The 21,862-nt window shown below is 34.9% G+C and overlaps 1 protein-coding gene across 1 annotated transcript in view; it reads left to right on the top strand.

Moving 5' to 3' along the window:
* LOC145666403 (uncharacterized) overlaps nt 1–21,498 on the top strand; it is a 28,823-nt gene extending 7,325 nt beyond the window's left edge. Inside the window, exons 3-6 of the mRNA XM_081733612.1 lie at nt 4,690–4,900; nt 9,490–9,625; nt 12,790–12,949; nt 21,190–21,498. Of these exons, the coding sequence (XP_081589738.1) occupies nt 4,690–4,900; nt 9,490–9,625; nt 12,790–12,949; nt 21,190–21,308 (626 nt within the window). The 3' untranslated portion in view covers nt 21,309–21,498. The remainder of the gene's footprint in view (nt 1–4,689; nt 4,901–9,489; nt 9,626–12,789; nt 12,950–21,189) is intronic.
* The last annotated feature ends 364 nt before the right edge of the window (nt 21,499–21,862 follow it).

The following is a 21,862-nucleotide window of genomic DNA, read 5'->3' as shown; positions in this document are numbered from 1 at the left end:
ACAGGATGTGATAAAATGGGGGTCGTGATAGGAATTAGGTTGAGAACCACTGCCTTAGGGGAATTATGAATCCATTCACTTTCTATGACTTTCGTCAGACTTTTTAACATTGGAAACTTTTTATTTTTTTATACTATGGTAGAGAAAATATCCGATTTGACTTTATATCAAATCAATTCCTCTGTATATCTTTGTATTTCGAAGTTATTATTTATTTATTCTTTAAGGTTTCCAAATCATCCACTCTGCTTTGAGCTATGGCAGAGAATGAATTTTAACTTTCGCAAAATTTCTCCCGACTTTTGTAAAACGTTTTCTTTGAAATTAGAGACGTACTCCTATACTTTAGGGTTGAAATTAGTCAAAGAGAACAGAGTGAATTTATTAAGAAAATGTTAGTCATAACTTACTAAAATAAATTGTCCAGTTTTCATGCAACATTGCGTAAGTATTCTTTCAGGCGTACCAATATAGCCAGTTGTCTTTGGTTGACATCATTGGAGGTCAAGTGGACACATGGTCTCCCCTTCCCCCTCCGAACTTAAAATCATGTTTCAGTGTAACACCCATTAAAAGAAAATTATTTTCATTAAGCAAGGCAGTTTTTGTCTACAATTAATCATTATTCCTGTTGTTTGGGTTTAAAATCGGGGTCAGGTGAAACGGACGACGAACATTTCTTTAAAGAAGGGAAAAAAAAAACGCTATAGGCTTTAGTAGACTTTACAGGGTGGTTGTCGTAGCCGAAAGTTGTATTAAATACAAGACGAAAATGATGTCGGGTAGAATCGGAGGCGGAGGAGTAATTGTTGAAAGGGCCCATCTGGTTTGCCATAAGAAGCAGATTGTGTCACGTGGTCGTGTTAAAGGTCACTTTGCATCCTAATTCGTGTCTGGATATTCCAAATGCAGATGTATTTAAAGCACGTAACCTCCGCGTGGGGTACCTTGGGTAACTCGCAGAAGATGCATATACTATATCATTGTTATTGATTATGCTCAAACAACTTGACTTTTGACAATGTTCTGTCCATATTTACCGTACGTGCTATACATCGTTTTTAAGCTTTTCATCATGTCTTTGCAATAAGCTTTCAGTTAGCAACCTTATTATAGTTTTTAAGTTACGTGGACTTCATTTTTTCATTCATTTTCAATTGACATTAATGTTTCACTTTTTTTTACACTACGTCTCATCCATTTGAGGACTCTTTTGAATATACAATCTACATAGTCTCTTCTACATTTGAGCTGAATTTCAGCCATCTCCCTCAAAGTCTGTTACATCATTGCAACCGGGAAGACCCTTTCCGAAAAAGGTATACTGAATAAAAGTATGTACATCACAAGTAGAAGTAAGCGTTCTGCTACTGAATAATTGCAGTTTTAGTTTTCTTCGGAACTTACCTTGGGTCTAAAATAGTCTTGAAAATGTATTTAATTTTATAGTAACTCATTTATTTCAACTTCTTACGAAACGTCTTTTTCATAGACAGATGTAATATCTATATTGCCTTCTACCTCACTTTGTTCTTGTTAATTTGATCTGCTGATCGTATTATTATTTGTATACTATGTTGGGAGCGCTGAACCGGTTTATTTTATTTCCTCGAAAAGAATGTATTAATTTAGAGTTCTCTTTGTTCTAACTACTATTATGTTATTTGATATATATATATATATATATATATATATATATATATATATATATCAGGCTTTCCAATGCTCCTATATTTCCTATTTTTCCTTTATATTTGCGTCTCTTTCTATAAACTCCTATATTTCCTATATTTTAACGAAACCTCCTGTATTTTTGTGGCATTGCTACTTCCACTTGTGAAAAGAAAACATAAGAAAATAAGGTGTGGATGGTTGGAGGACCTTTTGTCTCCACAGTAGGGTGGTTTAATGGAGACTTCTGTGTTTCGTCCTTTCCTGCTTATTGTCTAAAGACAATTACACCAAACAATATACTCTATAGACAAATTGTTTGAAGCCAAACCGCGTTTTATCCTATGTACTTCAGTTACATTTGATTAATTTCTGTGTTTCTTTCAACGTAAAAACCCGCTAATTCATTTACTCTACTCAGAGTTATTAGAGCTAAGTCAGAATGCTGCTACTGTTGTTATATGAGATTGTTCTAATTTGGGGGTGTATAGCAAGAGGTACAATAATTAAATCTCATATATCAAACTTAAAAAGAGTTTTAATAGAGTTAATTTTGAATGTGAATTTATGTGTCTATTAATGAATTGTCTTATGCACTTAGAAAGCCTAGCACAAACAGATTTCTCTGACACATACCTGGTAAGTTCTGATGAGGATAAAACTTCCAATTCCATGCTTTTGATTAATGCTCAGCTCCGACCCTGATGTAGTTCTAGTTGCTGGTGAATTATTACCTCGGAGACAAGAGTATTGATGACTAGTAGTTCTTTCCTAGTCGAATAGTGGTTATGCCGAACACACACTGTTTCGGCAGTGTTAAACTTGAAAGCAGTATATAACAAACACATTTTAGGCAGTGATTGATCCCATCTTGGTACACGAGAGTATAAAGGCTGTAAGGAGTGTAAAGGACAGCATTGGAATGTATGGAGGAAAAATTGTTACAAAACAATTAACAGATGCTATGCAGAACACCTGAAGAAAGTATAAGATTACTTAGAAGAGTGCAGATCCAAAGAGACCGCATGGCGAAGATTTCCAGAGAAGAAAGTGCGTTAAGAAATGTAAAGCAAGAAGCTATATCATAGGAAGTTTTATAGAGTGAATCATCTCTGAAGAAATTAAATGAAATGGCCGAAACAGAACAGAAGGAAATTAAAGTAGCTACTAGACTGCTGATGAAGATGCTCAGACTTTTTTTTTTCCCCTATTGGATAATTAAAATGTTCCTTTTTCACAGCTTCACGAAACTTCTTATATTTTTTCGTCGTGATTTCCTATATTTTTTTCATTAGCGTTGGAAAGCCTGATATGTATATATATAATATATTTCAGTGGCCAATCTCTTTTTCCAAAGATAAAACATTAATGTTTGTAACTAGTAACTATTCTTCCATTTTTTATTTTTATTTATTTACTTTTTTAAGTTCAAGTAGTTTCCGTGTATGTAGTATAGTAACTTTTTTATAAACGTACAGCAAACTAAATAATGTCTGGAGGCTAGTAGGAGGAGACACATATGTGTGATGTGCTAAGATAGTCATGGATGCCGAAAGCCCAGAAATTTAATTCTAACTGGCTGAACCTGCGCTCTCTACACAGCACATCATTAACATATGAGCATGAATCTCCTTGTTATTCCTCACAACATCTGTACTCTTGCATTTACAAACACAAGTGAAAGACGTCTTGATAAAAATCGGCAAGCGGTACCATAAAGAGAAGATCTTTTCGATTATTTTTTTCAATATCTCACACAGTTTGGAGGATTGAGCCTACTTCCAGTTGGAGTTTCTAATTCATGTATGATCAGTGTTTTCTTTCTTTTATTCAGTATACATTATAATGTCAGTGATATTGGTGTTCATTGGGCAAGACGCTCCAAACAATAAAGATTCTTCTTAGCCTTTAGAAATGGTTATGCTTCGTTTTTCATTATCATTTGGCCATAAAACAAACGCCTGAGAGATATACAACCCCTGTATACAATTGTGTTGTGTTGGAATGTATAACTCATAGGGTATAATGCTTTACTTTTTTAAAATTTCAACACTTCCGGTGTACCCCTAAAAATGTATTGAAGAAATAACGGCCACGTGATTGTAAACATTTAATTAAAACTGGACAACCTAAACAAAATTTGGAATCGACCAGCGAAATTTGCACGTTTCTAGCACTTGGTTTTCGAGATCTCATTGTCGAAAGGACTGGAGACAAACACATAAACTTTTTTTTGGAGACAAACTATAAACCTAGCATTTTAGTATATAGATTCTAATCTTTTGTTGTCAGGTGCTAGCGTACAGAGTATAACACTGAATAATATGTTAAGAACAAGAAGGGGAAAATAAACTGTCTTGAGCCGTGTGAATATGTGCACTGGAGAAAATGCTATAACTAGTGTAACGAGATGTGGCTACAAAGCCCGATCTTCTACCTCTCGAGTGATTGACGCCGGTAGTTCAGGTTTTGTATTAGTTACGTTGTTGTGCTGCACCCTCATGTGCTTAACGAGCATTTCGATTATATGAAAAACAGTATTACTATTAAGTATTCTGCTTGTTGACAGGTCGTCAGACTAATAAGTGTTTTTTTTTTATTTTTTTTTATTTTTTTTTTTATTTTTTTTTTTTTTTTTTTTTTTTTTTTTTTTTTTTTTTTTTTTTTTTTTTTGTTCGGATCTTCCTTGTTTCTCGGTCTTCAGCTTCCTTATTTTCACTCCTAATATTTTCTTCTAGTTTTCAAATCATCAATCTGAGTTCTTCTTCATTCTACTCCTCCCTTACCCTTTTATCTTTCACTAAAGTTAGATTTTTATATAAATCTTCTGGATGTCTTTATTATATTTATTGTTATTCAGTTCGTAATTCCTCCGAGGGAAGCCCCGTCCGTAAAGTCAAGCACAGTTGTTGCAATGTTTAGCTTGTATATTCAATGTATAAATCGGATTTAATTTTTTCACTTTCTCTCTCTTATATATATATATAGTTACTAATTTTGATTACTCTGATTTTCTAGAACATGATTTTCCTGGGTTTCCAGAATTTTCTAAATTACCGAATGGTCCTAAGACCCCAGCCATAGACATGCCGACACTGGGTCCGCCAAAGAACAAATCTCGGAGTTTGCGAGACCAGATGTTAAAGTCGCCAGATGAAGAACCAGCTCACCAAAGGATCGTTTCCCCTGAACCAAGGAATGAAAGACTAGATGATGATCTGGATGATAGGTGAGTGGATAAATTCTTTAGTCTGCCGCTGCACTGATTTCTTTGGTTACCTCATTATTAACATGTACAGGAAGTTGTCTAGTTGATGTGTTACAAAGATATATTTGTACTTAAAGAGGGGATCCATACAAAATGTCAGTAGTAAAAACAGACACGAATAAAAACACAGAAAAGAAATATCACCTTAAAAAATGAAACAAAACTATAATTCATTGATTGAAATTGTTCATCGTTGAGTTGTATACAATGGCTTTCGTTGCATGGCTAAAAGTAAAGTTCTCACATTACAGACACCATGTTGCCATGATACACGATATGTTCACGCATACACATATATAAACTATTTTCCGAAGTAATGCTTGCTAGACAAAGGGAAGAAAGATTTTATTAAAAAAAAAAAAAAAAATTAAAATTGAACAGACGAAGTGGTTAAGTAACTTAGGCATATGATTATGTTAGGTATACAGAATAGGACTGATGTCATAACAAATGTTTGCACACTTCTCGTTACGACATAAAAATTACCAAAAATACAAGAAAACGAAATTTAAAAAATTAACTAAGAACAAGGTCACGTGGTTCTTCCATGACAACCCGCACCAATTTTGTAATAATTTTGAATTCCAAGGCACGGACACCCATTCAAACACCAATGAAAAACAATAAGTAACGGGCAAATCATGTACGCAAATGCGTTTCTTACATGAGAAAATTTGTGTCAAAACATAAATTCAGACCATTTGTACTTAAACTAAATTCCTATAAGACCTTTTTTTTTGCTGTTCACTTACATACTTACACGTTTAGGTACAACAACAAAAAAAAAAACTAATATCACTAATACAAAAACTATACTGTTTGTGCAGATTATAACATTGAACGTGTGAGTATAGCTTCTGGTTCTTCGAAAGACCTCCTTCGTAGCTAAGCGGTTAGCGTACGCGCCTTTGGCGTGGGAGACCCGGGTTTGATTCCCCGGGAGCTCATATGGTTCGGATTCCACGTTAATCAGTAGGTCCACGTCTCATATAGCCTCGCTGCTGAACGGGACGTTAAGCTCAAAATCAACTCAACTCTGGTTCTTCGAAAAGTCGACTGCACAAAGACAACTCTCAATATTACGCGCGTGCTTGTTGTCCTGCACTTAATCTCAAAACCAGAGCTTTTTTTTTTTCTTTTTCTTTTTTCTTTTTTTAACTTAAAGCCATACTGTTAAATACTTTAAATGATGCAGTTTTTATTTACGCGTCGTCTGCAAGCTTATTATTGTTGGTTATTATGGTTCAGTCACCTGCAGCTGGCGGTTTGGGATCTTCCGTGCGAAAATTATCCTGTTGTCTTAGAAATAATTGAGAACAATGCGCTATTATACAATGTGAGTAAAGAAAATTAAGAAAATCATTCCGCTGCATAAAAATTATCCTAGTAAATCTAGTTCACCAAAATGAAAGTAATTTCCGAAGTAATGTAAATTAAAACTATTACACCCTCCACTGGAAATCAAACCCGAGATCACTGCACCAAAGGCACACGCGTAGCCACTAGACTATATGAAGGACGGGAGGCTGGTCTTGGTTCCTATAGAGGGCATGGTGTGAGTAGATTACCAACACAGCAACTGTGATTGTATAAGAGTCCGCTGTGTGAGGATCACAGTTTGTTCCTGGAATACCACGACGACACCAACGAATGTCTATTGAGTAATTAAATCATCTCAACTGTGTCCATGGGCGGAGTTAGGAATTGTCTCCTGGAGGGCAGACATTTTGTCTGGGGGGGAGAACGGTAAATACAAATGAGAATTGAAGGATCTTATAGGTGGCATTTTTATTTTTTGTCAAAAAGTTGGGGATCTGTAAACCTGTATGTCCCCCCCCCCCGTAGCTGTGCCTATGACTGTTACTATGAAGCTGAGAAGGGGGACGCGATGGCTCTGGTAGAGCGTTCACCTCTGGTGCATGGGGTCCTTGGTTCGGTCCCAGCTCACGCTAGGTGGACTTTGTGGTGGACAAACACCGTCTGCGTGAATGTTCTCTGTGTTCTTCCATTTTCTTCATTTCATTCATTTCTCATCATCACCATCTCCTTTACCGTAGCTGGCATAAAAGTGAGACGTAAAACTTAAAGATTATATGAAGCTGAGAGAGGCCAGGTAGTCATTCTGCAGGATTGCCACTCGTCTGGATCATGGCATGGAGTAACCCATCGGTGGTACACAAGATAAGAGGTGGTTTCCTTAATATAAGTTCGCCATTCGTGCTCATCTATGTTAGAGAGAACGGAAAATCAAAGGTAGACCATTTAGGTAGAACAATTTGTAAAGTTTTCGTAATTGTAGTCAAGCAAAAGTCTATTAGGTCGTAATTAATGTATATCATCGTTTTGGGGTGTATGACGTTGTCCTTTGACTTTTGAGAGCAGGACAAAGGGCCCCTAGTATCCATCTCATAAGTGACAAACATATTGTTATCGCATTCTAACTAAACGTTCGCATAAAGTTAATATGCAAAAGAAAAAAGGCTTAAAACAAAACAAATAAGATACGTGTTCTTATCAGATGATGAATTACAGGATCTAACCTTTAAAATGATAGCGACGGTTAACGTTAATCTATGCGTACTTATAACTACTTAAATAATTGGCATGGTCTCATATCAGTGAAGTGCATCAAAGTTTGCCATCGAGAACAAACAACTGAAACCTCACCACGTATACTAATATTGTTTATTAGTGACGTAGCTAAAGACTCACTCACTCACTCTGGGGCCTATGGAACCCAGAGGTTCAATGTCGCATTTACAAAAGTTCTCCATTAACTTCTGTCCTTGTAGAATCAACATACAATAGAATACTATTTAAACTAGAAAAATATTTTAAAAAGAAATGTTTTGATGTTTAGATGAGTACACAATTTTGTTATGATTCTTTATGTGCATCCTATCTCCTCTTTAAGTGATTGTTGTGTAGTTTTATTTATTCATATTAACAAGATGATTTTTTAAACATAATGCAATTAATAAACAACAGTATCCTTCTTCTTATAGTTGGAAACTTTCATAGTTCCGTTCATCAACTAGTTAGAAAAAATAATATTGTATGTTTATAGATACAGTCTTGTTCAATTATCCACGTTCCTCATCCCTTTTATATCTGAAGAAGATGGCAGCGAGCCGTCAGATTCTTTTTCCTTTTAGGGGGCGCGGTGGCTCAGTGGTAGAGCGTTCACCTCTGGTGTTTGGGGTCCCGGGTTCGATCCCAGCCTCCGCCAAGTGAACTTTGTAGTGGACAAACACCGTGCTCGTGGGTTTTCTCGGGGTTCTCCCGTTTCCTCCCACTTTCTTCATTCCACCATTTCACTCATCTCTCATAATCACCGTCTCCTTTAGCCTAACCGGCATAATCGTGGGACGTAAAACTCAAAGATTTCATTTCATTTTTTCTTTTTCCTTTTGTTCGACTTGTACAGATAAGGGTTTTGTAATGTCTACTATAAATATTGCTTGTTTATTTTACAAGAAATGGTAATCACTTCTGTGATCTGATTTTTTAAAAAAAAAAGTCAAACAAATAATCTTTCTTAGTATTCAGAAAAAAAAAGTAATTTCTCATTTATTTCCATTCGAATTTACGCTGAAACTTTTCCGTTTGGTGAAGAAACAAAAAATCATCTAGTACATTTTTCATTAAACAAAGTTAAAGTATGATATAGCAATGAAGGATGAAAGTTCCTTTTTGTTGGTTGGGTGGGTGAATGGATGGTTAATAATACTATAGCATTTATGAATGCTATAGGATACATAATAAATATGATGTTCTTACCTTGTTTCTCCAGTTAGGTAATTTATTTGTTATTTAAACACTCTCAGTGCTCTCTGTTACTTTCATAAGTAACGTCTTAAAATTGCTACCAGACACATTGTAGGAATTTTTTTTCTACGGAATTATAATAGAAAAATCAATAAAATATTAATCCTAGGAAAATTAAATTTTTGTTGAAGATCGTGACAAAATTTCAGAAAACGGTGATTGCAGCCGTACTTCAAAAAACATAAATAATAATTTTTTCAAGGATTAATTTGATACTTTTTTCTAGGATAGCTCCATAAGAAGGAAATCTTTCCAATACACTTTAAGAATTTTAAAAAGTTACCGATGAAAGTGGCAGAGAACACGGATTATTTAAGCAACGAATAAATTACCTAACTGGAGATACAATGTAAGAACATTATAAATAATAATTGGCGCGTTCAATGCACAAGGGAATCAAGTTTTTTTTTTTTTTTTTTTTTTTTTTTTTTTTTTTTTTTTTGTACATATTTTGTTCTTAAGCTCTCTATCTGAAGCTTCTTTCGCAGCTTAAAAGCTTCATGTGGAGATATTGTAAATGATTCTCAAAATGTGAAAAACAGTTGTCTTTTCCGTGTGCTTAAGCATATCGTACAAACTTTCTCTTTTTCCTTACAACTTTGATAATTATAATTAATTCCTTTGTGTTCTGAACACCCAGTCGATGTCTTTTTACAAGATATTTTTCTAAACAGTAAGACAGGATGTTAATGGTTGTGTATTTTTTGTACTATTATTCGCAGAGTTACTTCAAGTGGACTGAATGGCATACTAGAAGACAATCGTGCAACTAGTAAACAGCAGCATCCTTCTTCGTCCTACAGCTGGAACTTTTCATGGTTTCGTTCAACAACTACTACTCGAATTGAACAAGATGGGGTAAGTATTGTTAAGAATTGTAAATTATGATTTTTTTTAAAAAAATGATTCTTCTTCAGCTAAAACCTTCGATAGCTTGAACTGCTTCGGTCACGTAATGTATAGACACGATGCATGTATGACAAAATTTAATACGTATGGCATACCGTTGTAGATCCCATTAGGTAATTGTAATTAATTAAGTTATTAATTAATGAATTCACCTATCTGTGCAAGTATTTTATTAGTATGTTTGTATTTGTTTACTTTTAAATTGTGCTATAGAACACGAAGTAAACTGTAGCCGTGAACAAAGTGAATGTTGAGACTGTTAACAAGAACAAAATAAGTGACAGCAGCTATACGATCTGAACTTGAAAAGGTGACAGCAGGAAATGATGATTGAAGATATTCGTAGGCAGGGTGAGAGAAAAATAGGCTGTTGCTGCAGGCAATCAGTATATCCACACCGGCTCAGCACATTCACATACGTACTTTAAAAAAAAAAAAAAAAAAAAAATCTATTTAGAAAGTAAAATTTTCTTAAAAATTGAAAATTTACAAACATAAAAACAAGAAGTTAGGAAAACTAAAATTGGATCAAAAGATTGCGATTTTGGCCAATAATTGGTTTTTGGATCAGGGGCCACAACATTTTTTAACGACCTTAAATCGAGTTTTCGTATCTTATACGGAATAAGCACATCATACTGAGTTAACTGATGGTTTGGGTTTGACCGCAATGTATGTATTCTCTAGATACAGGTCAACAAGATAATTTTTGATTGAAATATAAAATTACTGTAAAAATAGTACCGTATATTTCTGAATCCAAGACAACCCCCTCTTATTTTTAACAAGGAATTAAAAAAAAAAGAAAATTACAGCACATACTGGATATATTTTCAGAACTTACTATAAAACTACACAAAGAATCAAATCAGATACAAACCTTCTTTAATGTTCACTGAATCTATGAACATTCAAAATTAAAGCAGGAATCAAGGTAGAGGGTAAAGTTACAGCTTTAAGGATGCTCGTGATTTTGTTCATTAAAAATCAAATCCTACTTTGTATGTCATGAAAGTACGACAATGCCATATTTTTGTCATTAAATTGCAGCAAAGAGTCTCGTCTTGGATTCAGAAATATACGGCATTTTGATGTTGGAAGAAATTAAAGAAAAATCTTCTCAAGATATAGTAAAATCACTGATGAGATCAAACATGAAATATTACGTTCTCAAGAGTCTATAAATTAAGTGTAAATGTGAGAAATCTCAGGGTGGTTACGAAGCATAATATTAAAACTATACATACATAAAAACTTGTGGCACAAACATACAATGTCGAATAATTCAAAGAATACACATAAAAGAGGTTGAACTATTTTTCAGTAAAATACAAGAGTAAGTCATAAAGTATTCCAACGCCGTGCACGCCGTGATCAATCGTAAGTACGATGTGAAAGCGCCCCAAGAGGTAGCGTGCCAAACGGACTACTTAACTCGAAGAACGCCATTCTGTCAGTATCTTCACTCGTTTTTACTGGGCGTGGGAGACCCGGGTTCGATTCCCGGCGGGAGCTCATGTGGTTCGGATTCCACGTTAATCAGTAGGTCCACGTCTCATATAGCCTCGCTGCTGAACGGGACGTAAAACTCAAAATCAATCAATCAATCGTTTTTAGTGGCAGTAGCGATGAGTGCTCAACAGTGTCTGATACGTGAATGTTGTTGTATGAGTTCGAACTCATGCCATACCCGATATATAGTCCTGACCTTGCCCTTTCGGATTACTACCTATTTCGGTCCATGATGCACTTCCTAAAATCACGAGGCTTTGGTAACCAGCAGGAGGTAGAAAACAGCAGCAACTGACTTCCTTGCCTACAAGAACAAGATGTAGTATCGATATGGAATCGATGAATTGGCAGGAAAGTGACTGCAGACAGTCTAATACGAGGAGCTATACTTCGCATGTTAACCTACTTTCATTGTAGATTAATAAATATAGGTATGATCTTTCCAAAGTATTACAGGACTTATGATTGAGCCTTGTATAAATTTAGAAAATAGTATCGTATTATTTGTTAGAAAACTATATTAAACAAATTATAAATTTCAGTACTATATGACTGTCAAATATTAACTATGATGACTACTGCTATGCAGGGTCAATTTTCTGCCCCGTACAATGGCATCGTTTGGTGCCCCCTTTCTCCAGAAAGAACCAATTTTAAAAGCCACCATTTTAAGTATGCTACTCCATCATAAACAACGAAGTGGAAAAAGCACTCGCACTCAGAAAAGGTCTAAACATTACAAATGCAATTTTATTGTGTGTTTTTTTCTTTAAATAATAATAATCTATTATATTAGTGTAAGATAAAGCAAACATACCTGCAGAGGAAAGGAGGTAATCTTTTTTTATATAACTCAATATCGAGCTTCAATCTCAATATATCAGTTTGCAATTCCAGTGCAGCTAGCTCTTTTATCCTTATTTATTGATTTTCTTTCTACATCTAGTAAAAAATTCTTTAGAAAAAAAAACTTGTTTCCACCTTCAATTGTAAGGAACTTGTTTGTGACAAAGACATGATTAGTTTTCATATCAAAACTGTGATAACTAACTAAATGGAACAAATGTTCAGTACTGTTCGAGAATGGGGTTCTTGTATTTGACAACATTCAAGCAATTCATGCTGGAATTTGACCATTTGCTTTAGCACTGTCCATGTGACTTTTAAACTAATGCGACCTAAACATGATTTATGAATGTAGTATTCAAATAGAAGATCAGTTTAGTAAATTTAACTACCATCATTATCAAGTCTATTTCCAACAAGAAATATTTTTTTTAAATAATATAGTTATGACAAATTTTACCACCCCTCGAAACTTGACGCCCTTGCAAATACATGTGTTGCACATATGGTAGAGCCGGCCGTACTGTTATGTTATTGCTCTCACTGCGAACTGCTGTAGCTGGAAATGCAGCAGCGTATTTTGACGAAGGTGAATATACGCTTTATTTTGTTATTTGTATTAAGTGTTTTTTAACTTTTAATGTGCTCTGTAACCTGTATTAACTTGATAAGAAATTTAAATATTTGAGTTTATTTCATTTTTCTGTATATTCTGTGCACACTTTTTTTCTGATTTGTGTTACTGTAAATTTCAGGTAATCGAAGAAAAACACACTGTGGCCGATGGCAAAGGCAATGTTGAAACGATCATCAAGAGAAAAGTTGGTGACCAGACCTATACGATCAGAACTCGGAGAGATCCTGATGGCCGGGAAGTAGTGATTGAGGACACTCGTCCGGGAAATCACGTTGAGGGTAAAATTACGCTACTTTAGTTTAATTTGTTTAGTTCATTAACGTGCTGTGTAATTTCTAAGTGTACTCATATATCGAAGAATTTAAACTTGAGATCTGTCTGTTGGCTATCATTGGTTTCATTGAAAGCTGGTCCTCCTCCCCCCGGAAAAATGTAGTACATGGTTGTTTTCCAAGTGTTTCTCTAAAATAATACAATACATGTTCAATAATAATAATAATAATAATAATAATAATAAGCCCTATTCCCCTCAAAGTAGTCTCTTGTACTGGCAATACACCGTTCCCAACGTTTCTTCCATTTTCGTCAAGCCTCCTGGAACACACTTTTCTGGGATGGTGCGTAGGTCTCTTGTTGCATTGTCCTGCAATTCCTCTGTAGTTTGGAATCGACGTCCTTTCAAAGTGATTTTAAATTTGGGAAGAGGGAAAAGTCTGCTAGGGCTAGGTGCGGAGAATAGCTTAGGATGGGATACAACAGGAATCTGATGTTTTGCTAGATAACTGGGGATGAGGAACGAAGCGTGAGTAGGAGCATCATCCACTGTTTGGTCTTCCCACAATACAGGCCTCTTCCTGCGGACATGTCCCGACCGCGCTAAAATGTTTTTTTTTTTTTTTTTTTTTTAATCTGACCATGTGATACAAATTTATGATGTACAGTGCCTTTCCAATTAAAACACACACACACAACCAACATGACCTTGACCTATGACTGATTCACGTGCTTTTTGTGGATGAGGAGACACTGAATGAATTGAATTGTCTCTAAATATTTTGCCAAGTTTATAGCAAAATTTCACACAAACACGTCGCTCTTCAAGCTCTTTCATTGTCCTGTATCATTAATCCGATGAACAGCTTGTGCATGTGCTCACTTCAGCAGCTCTAGCTCTGCTACTAACGGCAACTTTCCGCACTATTTCGAAAGTTCGGTTTCTTTTTGAATACACCTCGTGTTGAACAGACTCGAATTAAAACCTAGGCTGAATGGGCTGAAGTAATGAGTCGGCATATTTTCTTTTCTCTCTCCCTCTTTATACATTACAGAATAAATTAATTTATTGGGTAAGAAATTTGCCATTTGGATGTTTCAGTTTTACAGATTATAATATAATATAACTTTCCCTTTTCGAGTAATCTTTTTGTATAAACTTGTATTGAACGACGAGACTGTCCAGCTGCGAGTGAGTACTGGGTCTATTCTCAACGATAGTTTGGTCGTTGTAACTTATACAACAGTCTACAAGCTCGATTAAGATATAAAATTGTTAGTAAGCTACATTACCTTCAAATTCGGTAAGCGGAAATATATATGTATTTGAAATTACGTTACTACTTTATGGAGGGAGAGAGGGAAAAATTGGAAGTATAGCCTAAGGCCCAAGAGAATGTCAATCTGACCTCGTCAATGAATACATGCAAAAAAAAAAGTAAGGTAAGACTCGCTAAGAATAGACACAAAGTTGTTCATCTACTTGTAGACAATCAACGGATATATATGCTGAACGTAAATCTATGTTTGTTCGCTATATAAATCCATACCGTTGAATTGGCATACTTTTAGGCAAGAGACCGTAGATGAATTTAGTGTTTGTCACTTCGTTTAAAATGTGTATTCTAAGGAGGGGGAGGAGGTCTGAATTTATGGCAAAAGTACAGTATCTGAGGAGCCTCTCAATTGAGGGAAATGAAATTCAGTATATAAAGCAGAAGAAAATATTTATCTTAAGTGCATGGTAATACCGTATTTACTCGCGTAATTTTCGCACTTTTTTAGAGGAAAAAAGTTGTTTTGAAACAAGGGTGCGTAAATTATGCGGGAAAAGAAAATTAGCCACATCAGTGAACATCTAATTTTTTTCCCAGTCAAAATAACACGAAAATACCGGTACACATTTTCTTTGTAGCAAGAATTGATAACAAACAACTAATTCTAAATTTGTAGAAAAATAACATTAAAAAAATGATTAAGAAGTCGTGTGGTTTCTTACAAATCACTGTCAAATCCTCGCGTGCGCAAATTACGCGAGGAAAATAAAATATACAGAAAATGCCCTTCAAAATTGGGATGCGAAAATTACGCGCGTATTTACGGTATTTCTTCTTCTATACCTCGGTATCTCTTTGGATTTATACCATCGCCGGGGAAAATATTGATCTGAAGATACCAGAGTTGCTATTATATACCTGATATGTTCTCAAATCTATGTGCGTAAATCCTGTTTCCTTTTTTCTTATGTACTCTAACGCATCGTTTATAGAGGAAGAAAACAGGATTTTGACACACAGATTCAGGAAAATATTAGGTTTCATGGGTGAAAAATAGCAACTCACGGGTTTGTTCTCGTTAATATTTCTATGCAATGATATCAATCCAAAGAGATACCAAATGGACAAGAAGAAAACTTACCACGTACTTATAGTAAATACTTCATTTTGCTTTATTATACATTAATATATTAAAGTGAATTAAATAATACATGTTAAATTTATTGCAAAGAAAAGTGAGGAAGAAGACAAAGTTACCAAATAAGATTGCATGTTGCAGATATAGATTTATCATATTGTCAGAACACAATAAATAAATTGATCCACGTTAATTGTGGAAATTGATTATACAGGTGAAGTCGGATGGTTAGACTGAAGTTGAATGTACTTCAAGTGTGTGTGTAGTTCTGATGTAAATGGGCAAGAAGTTTTGCTGTAGTGTGGAATAGAAGGGTTGTAATTTTCGAAAATTTGCATATGTTGTTAATGTATTGGAAATCTGTTTGTAGCAGTTAGTAATTGATGTAGTTACCGTAATATGCGAAAGGTTCAATCGATGAAATGTTTGGCAGTATTAAGGGAACAGCGACTGTTTATTAAGTAACATTTTTCACATTTACGAATTTATATGTTCATACCAGAGCAGTCAAAAAGTTTCCGGAATTTCATTGCATCTCTTTATTGCCCCAATATAAGTACGAATGTACTTAATCGCCTTCAGGGATCGCGGTGGCTCAGTGGTAAAGCGTTCACCTCCGGTGCTTGGGGTCCCTGGTTCGATCCCAGCTCGCGCCACGTGGACTTTGTGGTGGACAAACACTGTACTCGTGGGTTTTCTCGGGGTTCTCCCGTTTCCTCCCACTTTCTTAATTTCACTCATTTCTCATTATCACCGTCTCCTTTAGCCTAACCGGCATAACCGTGGGACGGTAAACTTAAAGATTTCATTTCATTTTCATTTTAATCGCCTTCAAAGTAGGCTTCTTCGGAGGGTCGCGGACATAAGCTCACCGGCATTAAACTCACCGGACATAAGCTCACCTATTTAATGCAAAAGCGGACAAAAGCTCCCCGGACATAAGCTCACCACTAATAATTGTACACCCATATTATAAGATAATTAATGCAATAAAAAATACAATAATGATAACTAATTACATTTAATAGGTTAACTAATTTAATTGCAAAGGAAAATAAACCTGAATAAAATAAAAAAGCAGCGGAAAAATGGTAAACTGAAAATATGACAAAAATGAAAACTAGTATTTGAATATTAATATGAAATAGATTTTAAATATTAAAATATAAATTGAAAACAAATTTAGACAAACAAGAGAATACTACTTTCTTTTACTGAAGAAAGTAATGTAATCTCCTCTCATGTGCTGAAACCTCCGGTGCAGGATATTTTGCAGCACAGAAATAACGGTAAACGAAATTTTGGTGAAAGGGTACATCCTTGTTGTTATTGTTGTTGTTGTTGTTATTATTATTATTATTATTATTATTATTATTATTATTATTATTATTATTATTATTATTATTATTATTATTATTTTACTATGGCTGAAAGTATCTGAGATATATATTTCATTTTGCTTTATTAAAACATATGATGGGTATGAAGAGGTATTAAAATCTAGACTTTGACTACTAGTAGGCCTAATTCAGTAGAAAATAGAGCTACTAATGCTATATATCAGTTGTCAGATATCAGAATAAAATAATAAGGATGTTGCAGGGTTTAATGTGTTAAATGTGGGCGGAAATTGAGAAACTTGTAATAAATTGCTTCGGATATTTAAATCGGGGCTTTGTCTACTAGTAGGCCTAGTTCCTCAATAGAAAATAAGCTATATGACTAATGTCATATAGGAGTTATCAAACATCAGAATAAACTATTAAGAATGTTGCAGAGTTCAAGTCTTAAGGTTGTCATCATACTTGCAGGCCAATACTTGTGAAATGAATCTTTCTTATTTACTAAGAACAAAACAACAACTTATGAACCAAAAGAAAAAAGAAGCTTTGTGTTAGTAAATAAGAAAGATATTTGTTTCAGTGTTGGTCTGCAAGCACGACAGCAGCACTAAGAAGCAAGGCCTAAATAGATCTGAGTATGATGAATTCTTAAAAAAAAAAAGTCACGAACCACAATCTCCAATCCTGTTAGCAAGCAAATTCTAATATGTAAGTATTCATGTCTAATCATGGAATTATTTTAATGCAGTGATGAATTGTCCGGCCTATAAGAAAAATTTGGTTCCAAAATTGCCAGCGCCAAAATTAGGCCTACTGCCGCATATGCTTAACACATTAAACTTGCAACATCCCTATTTTATTTTGATATCTGGTAACTGCTATACTACATTAGTAGCTCTACTTTCTACTGAGTTATTAGGCCTATTTGTAATTGTAGTCAAAGACTAGATTTTAATATCCAGGGCATTTTATTACAAGTTCCTGAAGGTCTGCCCACGTTTAATACAACACAACACCGCAACGTCCTTATTTTTTTTACACCTGATAAGTGATATAAGATAGTAGCTCCATTTTCTGCTTAGGAAGTAGCCAAAGCCTAAATTTCAATATTCGGTGAATTTTATTACAAGTCTTTTAAGGGAGCTTATGTTTGCTATCGGTGAGTTTATGTCCGACACCCTCTTCGGAACACGCCTTTGCTCAACTGCTCCTGCCATTGTTGGAAACACAGACAGAAGTTCTCTTTGGGTACCCTCCACTGTGCAGCCGTCACGTCGGTTTCGATCGTCTTCTACGGTGGCGAAACGGGAACCTTTGAGGCCAATAGACTGAAATAGTGTGACGTCACATCCTTCTCGTTGCCATGGTGATCGCCATTTTATTTTCTAAACAACAAAATACATAGATATAGAAAGAGAAAAAGAGAAAACAAATGTACTCATCTTGTTCATAATCAGATATTAACCTTAAACAATTCCGGCAAAATTTTTGATCCATTATTATAATTATCATAACGTTGCATACGTTACCAGGATTAATGTTCAACAGTTGTTTAGAATATATGCCGAACCTTCATAATTGGATGTTTTCTTATTGTACTATTATTAATGCTTTCTTTTCTCTTTAAAAAAAGTTGGTAGGAAATAAGAAAGGATCTGACCTAATCCACTGATGGTCCGGATTGAAAATTTCCAAAGGCTTGCTCTTTTTTTCCCTGTCTTTTGTAATATTGAATTAATATTGTGCACTTCCATTATCAAGAGCGGACATAAGAAAAGTAAATGTCTCAATAGAATTAACATTGTTCTAAAAGATCTTTCTTTTAAAAAATCGTGTATTTTTAGTTTTCTTTGTGCCGACAGTTTGCCAATTTGCACGTTAGGAAGTTTATATTGTGTCTTATTGCTTCTTAAGGTGGATTACATGATAATGACATTTACATTAGATGTGACTCTTTCAGAAATAAGTTCCTTAGATATTACTCTTTCTTCATAAACTTTTTTTATTTTATTCGTAGTTTCCTAAATGCATTTCCATATTCTAAATCTGTTCACATTCCCCACCAACTTTATTAATTGTTAAAACGTTTTATAATTGTAAATAAATTTACAGCCGTTGTCCTTGTTTGTACTAAATTTTAAAATACACCACTCGCTTTACGCGTTTGTATAGAAAACAACATGGCGATCACCATGGTAACGGAAAGGAAATGACGACATCACTACTTCGGTCTATTATTCCGTAAAGCATAGTCGACGTGAATTGTTTTAGGGCTATCAAAGTACCTCAAGCAGATTTCCCTAATTTGATGTTTTCGCCAACTGATCACCACGCCCTCCTTCGTCCAGCTACACTTCTCGTATATTGCCTGTTGCGACATGTTCAAACTTGTCAAACTAATAATTAGACAACCCACGGACTGTGCTGTACAAGAGTTGGTGTGATTGCTTCATAAATGCCAAAAGCTACAACAACATTCCGGGAACTTTTTGGACTGCTCTGGTATTTCGTGTTGGGTTTCTTCTTCTTCTTCTTCTTCTTCTTAATGTTTCGTCTCTTTTAACCTATAAGATACTGTCACCTTTAAAAGTTTTTCGTTTTATTAAATACACAACTTAGAAAGTGTGGAGAATTATGGGCTTCCAGACGTTCTGGTTTAGCCGGAACAGTCCCAGATGTGCATCATTTGTTTTCCCAAAAATAGTTCAAAAGTCTAAACAAGTTACTATCATTGGTACAAAATTTTACAAACTTCGGTTTTATTACCGTATTTACGCGATTCTAAGACGCACTTTTTTGTAGATTTTTGCCTCCAAAATCAAGGTGCATCATAGATTTGAGTTATGCAAATTTAGGTCAGGTTAAATACAGTTTTGCCAAAAATTGCTAATACCGTTAGTCACGGTTCTGTAAAAAAAAATGTGTATTTTGTGTGTACGAACAGAATGCAGAACTAAAATCGCGCATTTTACGCGAAATAAAAACCTTTTAAAATTAGCCCGCAAACCAGTAGCAAATGAAAGAGACGACTCATTCTTGTGAATTTACGACAGCGGAGATTGTTCCTTCCCCTCCCACATATCATAGCTGGTGTCTTCCTCCGTTTGAAGAGTACAAACAAGTGAGTCACGCATCTTGAAGCACGACAAGTTTGGAAGGGATGGGGTGGCGCGGGTGAGTGAGTCATTGTTTGAGATGACAGCCTGCTTCCTCGAAGATTTGCAGGTGCAGTTTTAAAGTTGACGCCTTCCCGGCATTGTGATCCCTTCGAAAAGACCTCTTCGTTCGTGATGTGTCTACCATTTGTTCCTGTGCCATCTCATAGAGAAGAACTGTTGAGAGATTTCCAGACTGATACCGGTAGTTTATGGGCTGCAATGTGAGTGGCAAGCTAGTTCATTATTCTGCCTCTTTCAAGCGAAAAGTGATACTTGTTGCTGAAACTTCAACAAATCTCGCAGCTGCAAGGAAATTTGATATATCCGAATGCAATGTATCAAATCAATACAGTGTAAGTTTTTTTTTTTTTTTTTTTTTCCGCAAAGGATGCGTCTTACATTTGAGGGCGTTTTAGTTTCGCATAAATACGATATTCAACTAATAAACACAATCTACTCTCTGTCACCCACTTTTGGTGAGTGTTGACGTATTATTTAATTCTGATATTTCAGAAAAAAAAATGCGTAAGTATAAATATACTATAAATTTTCATGTCCCGGTTTTTTAGTCTAAAATCGTAATAGCCCTAAAAATTGTATTTGCGAGAGTGCAGCCATGACGAAATCATTATTTCAGGTTTATTTGCCATATCGAGCGGCATTTCAGTTGCAGCGTATATATTGAAAATAATTTACCGAAATGGTTATACGAGGGCGAATCATTAAGTAAACTACAATTTATGTAGGAGAAAATGTAATAAGTAATACATCAGAATATATACAAAGTAAAGACTCGTGTTAAAGCTACTTTTAAAGATAGCCACCAGATCTCTTCATCGTAGTACAAGTGCCAAAATATCCTGTTCATAGAAGTCTTATCATTTGAGAATACACACATCTGCGCATGACTTCGACATGGAAGTCGAAACGTTTCCCGGTGGAGAATTTTTTCGTTTGACCGAAAAGATGATAGTCTAAAGGCGCCAGCTCATGACTGTAGGATTCACGGATTCTTACAAATAAGTTCTTCAGTAGTAGTGACATTCTGTTTGCTTGATTCTGTTCCTAGACATCCGTCACGTGGCAAATCCACATGGTTCACACGGCCCTCCTCAAATAATTTCCTCTACCTGAAGTGTTCTTGTGGCACATTCCTGATCGAACAACTGCCCAGTATAGTGCGAACTTCAAAGTACTTCGCTTCAATTTTAAAAGAAGTTATTGATCCATTCTTATATATGTATTAGTATTCCATATAGAAACTGATCGTTGCATTATTATATGAAACACAACATTCATTATATGCTTTTAAAATGTTTTTACTTTCAGATGTAGGCAAGGAATTGGATGCCAGAAACCATAGGCTTCAGACTCCACCGGAAGCAGTAGATCCGAAAAATGAGACCCATTTCTGGACACTGATGAAAAAGTTAATGGGACTTGAATAATGTAAATTATTATTATCATTGAATACCCACATTAAATTATTTGAGTGTACAGTGTATAAATTAAGTCAAATTACTCATTATTGCTATAGTTTCTAGTATCAGTATCGATCTTATTGTTAACTTATTTTATTATCTATCCAGCCACTTTGAACCTAGAACAAGCAGTTAGAAATAAAATTTTATTTTATTACGTGCTGAATTTCAAATACTTCCTTATTCTAAAATACGTGTTTTTGGGGTATTATCTTTGATTTATATAGTTCGTCAGAAACATCAAATTTGATTTATATGTTTGTCAGAAATATTGGCTTTAGTTTGTCTAGAAAAATGGTAGCCAGTATATATATATATATATATATATATATATATATATATATATATATAATTTCCTGTACATTCAGCGAAAACGCTGGTCTCATCATACTAGAATTTCGAATCAAATGTTGCCACTTTAAGACTTCTTCATGAAAATACAAAATAAAAGAAGCCAGATGAAGAAACTTGGAAAACCTCAAAGCGTCACATGCGCATGGCAGCATATTTTGATATGATAG

This window comes from Thermobia domestica, chromosome 12, assembly GCF_964235325.1.
Source record: "Thermobia domestica chromosome 12, izTheDome1.hap1.1, whole genome shotgun sequence".
Classification (NCBI taxonomy): domain Eukaryota; kingdom Metazoa; phylum Arthropoda; class Insecta; order Zygentoma; family Lepismatidae; genus Thermobia; species Thermobia domestica.
The sequence above is the reverse complement of the archived record's forward strand: the minus strand, read 5'-3'. Positions and strand labels throughout refer to the sequence as shown.